Raw genomic sequence first — 8,640 nt, 5'->3', positions numbered from 1 at the left:
AAAAAAAAAAAAAAAAAAAAAAAAACCTAGCCAGCTGAGGCTCTAGGTGAGGAAGGCCAACTCTACGGCTCATGTATGAAGGAGAAAAGTCAGAAACATCAAAACAGCAGCCGTGGCCCCTTGCAGACTTGCAGAAACCAGTCTCGTAACATCATCTGCCTTTGTCCCCTGTAATTTAGTCTCACAAAACAGCCTGAGGGATCCCTGTTGAATGTGAGTCAATTCATGTCACTCTTCTGCCCCAGGGTCCTCCCAGGACTTCTGTCTCACTCAGGGTAAAAGCTGAGGTCCAGGCCAGGCTCAGGGGCTCACGTCTGTAATCCCAGCAATTTGGGAGCCTGAGGCGGGAGGATCACGTGAGCTTGGGAGTTTGAGACCAGCCTGGGCAACATAGCGGAATGCTGTCTCTATAAAAAATACAAAAATTAACTGGGTGTGGTGGTGCATGCCTGTAGTCCCAGCTAAATGGGAGGCTGAGGCGTGAGGATCCATCACTGGAGCCTGGAAGGTCAGGGCTGCAGTGAGCTGTGATCGCACCATTGCACTCCAGCCTAGGTGAAAGAGTAAAACCCTGTCTCAGACAAAATCAAATCAAATCAAATAGCAACTCCTTTTATCCCAGCCACTCCTTATTTCTCTTAGCTTGCATTTTCCTTGATAGCATCTATTGTTGCCAGATAAATTATGTTTGGTTATTTTTTGTTTACCTTGTCCAGAATTTGCAAAAGAACAGGAACTTGCTTTTGTCCACCGCTGCATCTCCAGTGTCTAGAACAGTGCTTGGCATGAGGAGGGGATGAGTAAATACTTGTGGACTGAATTCAATAACATTCTCATTCCATCTACTCTGTCACACGTATAGATGTGTGTGTGTATGTGTGTGTGTGTGTGTGTGTATCTGTGTGTATTTTGTTGTTTTTGAGATGGAGTCTTGCTCTGTTGCCCAGGCTGGAGTGCAATGGCACGATCTTAGCTCACTGCAACCTCCGCCTCCCAGGTTCAAGTGATTCTCCTGCCTCAGCTTCCCAAGTAGCTGGGATTACAGGCACGTGCTACCACGCCTGGCTAATTTTTTGTATTTTTAGTACAGACGGGGTTTCACTGTGTTAGGATGGTCTGGTCTTGATCTCCTGATCTCATGATATGCCCAGTTTGGCCTCCTAAAGTGCTGGGATTACAGGCATAAGCCACCATGCCTGGCCATCCTCATATATTTTAACTTGTAAGACTTTCTCTTCTGAAACTGGGCTCAAGTGATCCTCCTGCCTCTGCTTCCCAAAGTGCTGGGATTACAGGTGTGAGCCACCACGCTTGGCCAGACTTACCTTTTCATTTTCCTGAGACAGAGTTTCACTTTCGTTGCCCAGGCTGGACTGCAATGGCGTGATCTTGGCTCACTGCAATCTCGGCCTCCCAAGTTCAAGCAATTCTCCTGCCTCAGCCTTCCAAGTAGCTGGAGTTACAGGCATGTACCATCACGCCCAACTAACGTTGTATTTTTAGTAGACATGGGGTTTTTCCATGTTGGCCAGGCTGGTTTCAAACCCCTGACCTCAGGTGATCCACCCACCTCAGCCTCCCAAAGTGTTGGATTACAGGCATGAGCCACTTCACCCAGCCCCTTCCACACTTTTGAATATTGCAAAAGAATCAGGAATTGGCCATCTGTTTCAGCCATGCATGGCAACTGGGACAGATTCTATTTTCCAAAGATGGCTACAACAATCTTTTTTTTCCTTTTTGAGACAGGGTCTTGGTCTGTCACCTAGGTTGGAGTGCAATGGCATGATCGTGGTTCACTGCAGCACCGTCCTCCGCGACTCAAGTGATCCTCTCACCTCAGCCTCCTGAGTAGCTGTGAGTGCAGGTGTTTTTTGGTAGGAATGGGGTTTCACCACGTTGCAACAATCTCTTTCATCCCACATGTGTTTCTACAATCAGAGCCTGATACTCTTTCCATCAAGAGGTGGGGTCCATGGCACCCTTCTCTCAAATCTGTGCAGTTTGGTGATTTGCATGTAACCAACAGAATTCAGCTGAAGAGAAGTTGTGGAATCCCCAAACTGAGCTAGAAAAGGCCAAGTAGCTTCTGCCTGGGTCTTCAGCCGCCATATAAACAGTCTGACTACCTTGAGGCAGCCATGTTGTGGGGAAGCCCAAGCTGACCAGTGCGGAGACCACATGGTGGGGGAGGCCCTGAGACCACAAAGAGACGCCCACCTGTCCGGCACCTGCAGCCGCCCTGCTTCAAGCATCACTGATTGCACCATTTGCATCCCGAGCCGGAACGAACCAGCCAAGCCTTTCTCCAAATCCTGGCTCACAGCAACCGTAAGACCTAATGCAATGATTGCTGCTGTTTGCGGCTAAGTTGTGAAGTGATTTGTTACTGGCCACAGCTAATGAAAAGAGCAGCCACATCCTGTTCCTGGGGCAGCAGAGGCAGCAAGACAACTACAATGTTCTGTGGTCATCACTAGCATGACCCCATCAGACGGGTTCTGGGTGTGACTGTGGCTGTGGCACCACTACTGGCCAGCAGCCAGGATTCTTCCTGCTCACTTCCCAATCCTGATTCCCAGTTCACTCCTGGGATTTTGCGAGCGACCCCAGATCCTTTCCATAAATTCCCTTTCTGCCCCTGAGGTGGCGTCTGTTGCTCGGAACTAAATCTGTGATACATTCTTTCAAGCCTTTGGTCCGTTGGAATATTTTTCATCATTCAAAAAATTTTCTTTTCCTTTTTGAGACAGGGTCTTGCTCTGTTGCCCAGGCCAGAGTGCACTGGTGTAATCTCAGCTCACTGCAGCCTTGACCTCCCGGGCTCAAGCCATCCTCCCACCTCAGCCTCGTGAGTAGCTAGGACTTACAGATATGTGCCACCATGCCTGGCTAATTTTTCCAAAATTTTTTGTAGAGGTGGAGTTTCATCATGCTGCTCAGGCTGGTCTCAAACTTCTGAGCTCAAGCGACCCGCCTGCCTCAACCTTCCGAAGTGCTGGGATTACAGCCATGAGCCACCACATCTGACTTCATCATCTTTGAAGTCTCCACTCAGACACTGCCTCTTCCTGGAAGCACTCTCTGACCTCCCAGGCTGAGTCAGCTGCCCCCGCTAGGTTCCTACAACCCCCTGGGATTCCCTACCCCAGTCGTGCTCACTCTGGGTCATCACTATCTAGGTACAGGTCTCTTCTCTCTACTGGAAGGTGAGCCCTAGTGGGACAGTGATCGAGGCTTCCTGACCAGCATTTTAAACAAGGTGGAGGGAGGCTTCGGTCACTCCAAGATGAGTCATGAGGTGGTATCTCTTCTTCCTCAGCAAGAGTTAGACTGGAAATTACCAGTTATTCTGGGAGAAAGATGTCAGAGAGGAAGGAAGGACAGAGAGAGGGGTAAGAGCAGAGCGTGGCAGGGCAGGGTGGATGGCCATCAGGAAAATCTGTGGGCATTTTCACCAGAGACTTAACCTGGATGTCTGGGGCTGGGTCTAGGGATGTTTTTTTTTCCTGTGATGGAGGGGGAAGGTTGGATGCCTGATTCTCTGAGAACTTGGGATTCTAGACTCCCAAATCCTGAGAGCAGGACTCCTGGGTATCACAGAGAAGCCTGGGGGCCCAGTTTCCTTTTTCTCCTCTTTTTTCTTTAAAGACAGGGTCTCGGCCTGTTGCCCAGGCTGGAGTGCTGTGGTGTGATCACAGCTCCTTGCAACGTTGGCTTCCCAGGCTCAGTCTTTCCCTTTTGGCCTCCCAAAGCCTTGGAATTACAAGTGTGAGCACTGTGCCGGATCCCAGATTCCATTAGAAGATCGGAGGGTGGAGGGGGCTGGGGGCCTGGACTCCTGGGTCTGAGGGTGGAGGGACTGGGGCCTGGACTCCTGGGTCTGAGGGAGGAGGGGCTGGGGCCTGGACTCTTGGGTCTGAGGGAGGAGGGGCTGGGGTCTGGACCTCCTGGGTCTGAGGGAGGAAGGGCTGGGGTCTGGACTCCTGTGGGTCAGGTGGGCACCAGGCCTGGGGACTGCCGTTTCCCAGTGCCTGCTGCTCTGTGCTACCCCCTGCTGGCCACTGCACTCTTTGCACCCTGGAGGACAGAGCAGGCTTGGCAGTTTATTTCCTATTCACCACCCCCTTCCAGACCCTGGGGTTCCCGTTAGCAGCACATCTCAGGGCCCTGCAGGCGGAGAGAGGAGTGGGTTAGATTAGGGCACCTGCAGGTGGAGGAGGTGGAGGAGGTGGAGGATGGGGAGTGGGCCAGGGAGGGTTAGGAGAGTGGACTCACCTGCCTCAGGCGGGGGCAGGGTCCTGGGCTCCCAGGGCAGCTGGAGGGGAGTTCCCCTTTAGAAGTCTCTGCAGTGGAGAGCGTTTGAGAGGGTGGTTGAGTCTCGGCATCCAGCCTTTCCCGCTTCTCCTCTTCCCTGTCCCCTTTATCTTAGACCTGGGAGTCCCAGAGCACCCTTCCAGGCCCTCCACTTACTCTGTAGCCCCCTCCCTGGCCTGGGGGCTGGAGGTGGCTTCTGGTGGGGCTGAGGCCACAGTCTTAATTCTTGGCAAGGGAAGAGGGGCCTGAAGTCTGGGGAAGGCCACAGGTGCCTGGGGGGAGGGGAGAAGATGAAGAAATGTCCCGCTAGCTGCAGCCTGGGGCCTGGGGACGTCATTTCAGGGGACCCGGACAGGGGGACACATGACCGGACCCCCGGCCTTGTCCCCAGCCCATGCTGCCTTTTCCCTCTCGCCTCTAACTTGTGTAGGAAGAAGTTTGTCTGTTCACCTGTCCATCCATGTGTCCATCCCTTCTGCTCACTCCTGCACCCCACACACGCCCCGAGCCTCTCCAATAGAACGGGCCTTCTCTCCCTTTCCCCTTCCCTGTCCCCTTCCTTCCTTTCCTTCCTTCCTTCCTTTCTTTTCCTTTTTCTTTCCTCTTTTTCATTCTTTTTTCTCTCTCTCTCCCTCTCTCTTCCTCCCTTCCTTCCTCCTTCTCTTCTTTCCTTCTTTTTAAAAACAAAAACAAACAAACAAAAAAAAACAGGCGCCAGTCACGGTGGCTCACATCTGTAATCCCAACACTTTGGGAGGCCGAGGTGGGCGGATCATCTGAGGTCAGGAGTTTGAGACCAGCCTGGTCAACATAGTGAAAAACCAGTCTCTACTAACAATACAAAATTAGCCAGCCGTGGAGGCATGCACCTGTAGTCCCAGCTACTTGGGAGGCTGAGGCAGGAGAATCGCTTGAACCCAGGAGGCAGAGGTTGCAGTGAGCTGAGATCATGCCACTGCACTCAGCCTGGGCAACAGAGCGAGACTCCGTCTCAAAAAAACCAAAAAACAAAAAACCAAAACAAAGTCTCACTCTGTTGCCTAGGCTGAAATGCAGCGATGCGACACAGCTCAGTGCAGCTCTGACCTCCTGGCCTCAAACCATCTTCCCACCTCAGCCTCCCAAAGTGCTGGGATTACAGGCAGGAGCCACTGCTCCAGGCCAAGGCCCTATTCTCAGCTCTGAGAAGACCACCATGAATAAGATGAGAAACTATCTTTGTCCTGGCGGAGCTGATGCTCTACTGAGCCTGAGCCTTGCAGTGACTGATCAGCTCCTGAAGAAGGCAATGCCTCAGAGCGTGTTCCATGTCCTTCAGAGCGCCTGGGAGAGAGGAAGATGCAGGGAAGCCTCTTGGAGATGGGATGACCCAGCTGATGCCTGAGTGCAAGAAGGAGCCAGAGGCTCCCAGTGGGTGGGGCCGGCTGACTAGCTGGAAGGGCAGCGAGCGTCCAGTGCTGCTGGAAGGGAGGAGTGGGGGAGGTCAAGAGGTGGGGAAGGAGGTCACATCTCCAGTCCTAGGTCTTTAGAGAGTCAAGAGGACTCTGGCTTGAGTTCTTGGAGCCCTGGGGAGGCAGTAGGAGTTTCCTCCTTTGTTTTTTTTTGAGATGGAGTTTTTGCTGCATCGCCCAGCCTGAGTGCAGTGGCACCATCTTGGCTCACTGAAGCTTCCAGCTCCTGGGTTCAAGTGATTCTCCCGCCTCAGTCGCCCGAGTAGCTGGGATTACGGGCGCTGGCCACCACACCCAGCTAATTTTTGTATTTTTTAGTAGAAATGGGGTTTCACTATGTTGGCTGTGGTCTTGAACTCCTCACCTAAAGCAATCTGTCCACCTCGGCCTCCCAAAGTGCGGAGATTACAGGTGTGAACCACCGCGCCCGGCTGCCAGTGGGGATTTCTGAGACGTGAGGGAGGGGATATGACCCAGGTTACAGATGACTGATCTCGCTGGCCTCATCAAAACTCATGGAGAGGGCAGACGAAGCGGCTAATACCAGTAATCCCAGCACTTTGGGAGGCTGAGGCAGGAGGACCACTTGGGCCCAGGAGTTACAGACTAACTTGGGCAACACAGTGAAACTCTGTCTCTAATTAAATCAAAAACTTTAAAAAGGCCGGGCTGAGTGGCTCACGCCCATAATCCCAGCAATTTGGGAGGCTGAGGTGGGCAGATCATGAGGTCAAGAGATCAAGACCACCCTGGCCAACATGGTGAAAACCCATCTCAACTAAAAATACAAAAATTAGCTGAGTGTGGGGGCCTGTGCCTGTAGTCCCAGCTACTCGTGAGGCTGAGGCAGAACTGCTTGAACCCGGGAGTCAGAGGTTGCTGTGAGCCGAGATCGTGCCATTGCACTCCAGCCTGGCGACAGAGCAAGACTCTGTCTCAAAAGAAAACAAAAACCAGCCCGTGGGGCTTGTGCCAGGCTGGTCCCCGTTATCCCCATGGATACTCCAAGGGCCAGAGAGATCCCCAGTAGTCAGTGGGGTGAGGAGATCCAGCTCAATGGCAGTGTTGAATCCGAAAGGTAGGTTTCTCAGATGGAGAAAGCAGTGTGCAGAGAGCAAGCCCAGTGGACGCAGCACCATACACAGATCACAACCACAGTGACACTGCCCACTGACACAGTCCCACCACATCCCGTGTCCACAGCAGCTCCACCCCCATCTCTGAAAAACAATTTAAAAATGAGCCAGGTGTGGTGACGTGCACCTGTGGTCCCACCTACTCTGGGGGCTAAGAAGGGAGGATCACTTGAGCCTAGGAGATTGAGGCCATAGTGAGCTGTGACTGCACCACTGCACTCCAGCCTGGGTGACAGAGGCCCCATTAAAAAAAAAAGAAAAAAGCAGTGCCTGGTACATAGCAAAAGTTATGACAGGCCGGGTGCGGTGGCTCACACCTGTAATCCCAGCACTTTGGGAGGCCAAGGCAGGTGGATCACCTGAGGTCAAGAGTTTGAGACCACCCTGGCCAACACGGTGAAGCCCCGTCTCTACTGAAAATACAAAAATTAGCCTGGCGTGATGGTAGGCACCTGTCGTCCCAGCTACTTGGGAGGCTGAGGCACAAGAATCGCTTGAACCCGGGAGGTGGAGTTTGCAGTAAGCCGGGATCATGTTACTCCTGCACTCCAGCCTGGGTGACAAGAGCAAAACTCCCATCTCAAAAAAGAAAAAAAAAGTGATGACAGTTGTCTTGCTGAGAAGCAGCAAACCCAAGGCTGTCTCTTCCGTGGTATGTTCTGAAGAATGAGAGGGTAGGTAGGTGTGGACTGGAATTTTAATCAGGCAGGGTTTGGGGAGAGGAGGAAAGGACGGCTGAGGCGGAGGATACGGCCTGGCAAAGCTGTGACCGTCGGCCCGAGGTGCATGCCTGCCTGCTGTCCTGGCTGTTCCCCTGTCACTGTCCTCAGGGAGCCGGCTGAGTGCCTCCTAATGTTTCCATTTGCTTCTGGCTGCAGGTTGGATCTGTTTTTAGCTTTCCTGGCTGGCTGCCTCCCCCCCCCCGCCCCCTGCTTCCTGCTGGCTCTCTTGTTTGCTGTGGTCGAATAATGTTCCCGGACTTCCTGAGCTGTTTGTTTGAAGACAGCTGAGTATTGATTGAAGCCCGTGTGTACTCAGCCGGAGATGCTAGCAGAGATCTACCTCTCCCCAGCAATCCAGGGTCCCCAAAATCCTGGGGTGGCGGCATGGGGAGACAAAGCCAGGGCAGGGCTCATTAAAAAATAAGTAGGTCAAGCGTAGTGGCTCACGTCTGTAACCCAAGCGCTTTGGAGGCCCAGGCGGGCAGATCACCTGAGGTTGGGAGTTACTGACCAGCCTGACCAATATGGTGAAGCCCCGTCTCTATTAAAACATACAAAATTAGCCGGATGTGGTGGTACGTGCCTGTAATCCTGTAATCCCAGCTGCTTGGGAGGCTGAGGCAGGAGAATCATTTGAACGCAGAGGCAGAGGTTGCAGTGAGCCGAGATTGCACCATTGCACTCCAGCCTGGGCAACAAGAGCAAAACTCCATCTTAAAACAAAAAATAAGGGCCCAGTGCGGTGGCTTACCCCTGTAATCCCAGAATTTTGGGAGACCAAGGCGGGCAGATCACAAGTTTAGGCGTTTGAGACCAGCCTGGACAACACAGTGAAACCCCGTCTCTACTAAAAATACAAAATTAGCCGGATGTGGTGGCACATGCCTGTAATCCCAGCTACTCAGGAGACTGAGGCACAAGAATTGCTTGAGCCTGGGAGGCGAAGGTTGCAGTGAGCCAAAACAGCACCACTACACTCCAGCCTGGGCGACAGTGGAAGATCTGTCTCAAAAA

The 8,640-nt window shown here is 52.7% G+C and overlaps 1 protein-coding gene across 2 annotated transcripts in view; it reads right to left on the bottom strand.

The window, feature by feature from the left end:
• Positions 1-4,086: 4,086 nt before the first annotated feature.
• Positions 4,087-8,640, bottom strand: part of CBLC (Cbl proto-oncogene C) — a 19,085-nt gene continuing 14,531 nt past the window's right edge. The window contains exons 10-12 of one of the 2 annotated variants that reach the window (XR_001817548.1): positions 4,474-4,589; positions 4,279-4,346; positions 4,087-4,170 (exon numbers count right to left, since the gene is read on the bottom strand). Coding sequence is in view for 1 of the 2 variants with exons in the window: in XM_017502419.1 (XP_017357908.1) it covers positions 4,284-4,346 (63 nt within the window). In the remaining variant the exon portion in view is untranslated. The remainder of the gene's footprint in view (positions 4,171-4,278; positions 4,347-4,473; positions 4,590-8,640) is intronic. The other variant, XM_017502419.1, reaches the window with a different exon arrangement.

This window comes from Cebus imitator, unplaced genomic scaffold, assembly GCF_001604975.1.
Source record: "Cebus imitator isolate Cc_AM_T3 unplaced genomic scaffold, Cebus_imitator-1.0 Scaffold296, whole genome shotgun sequence".
Classification (NCBI taxonomy): Eukaryota; Metazoa; Chordata; class Mammalia; order Primates; family Cebidae; genus Cebus; species Cebus imitator.
Note: the sequence above shows the minus strand (reverse complement) of the source record. Positions and strands in the feature narration are given on the sequence as shown.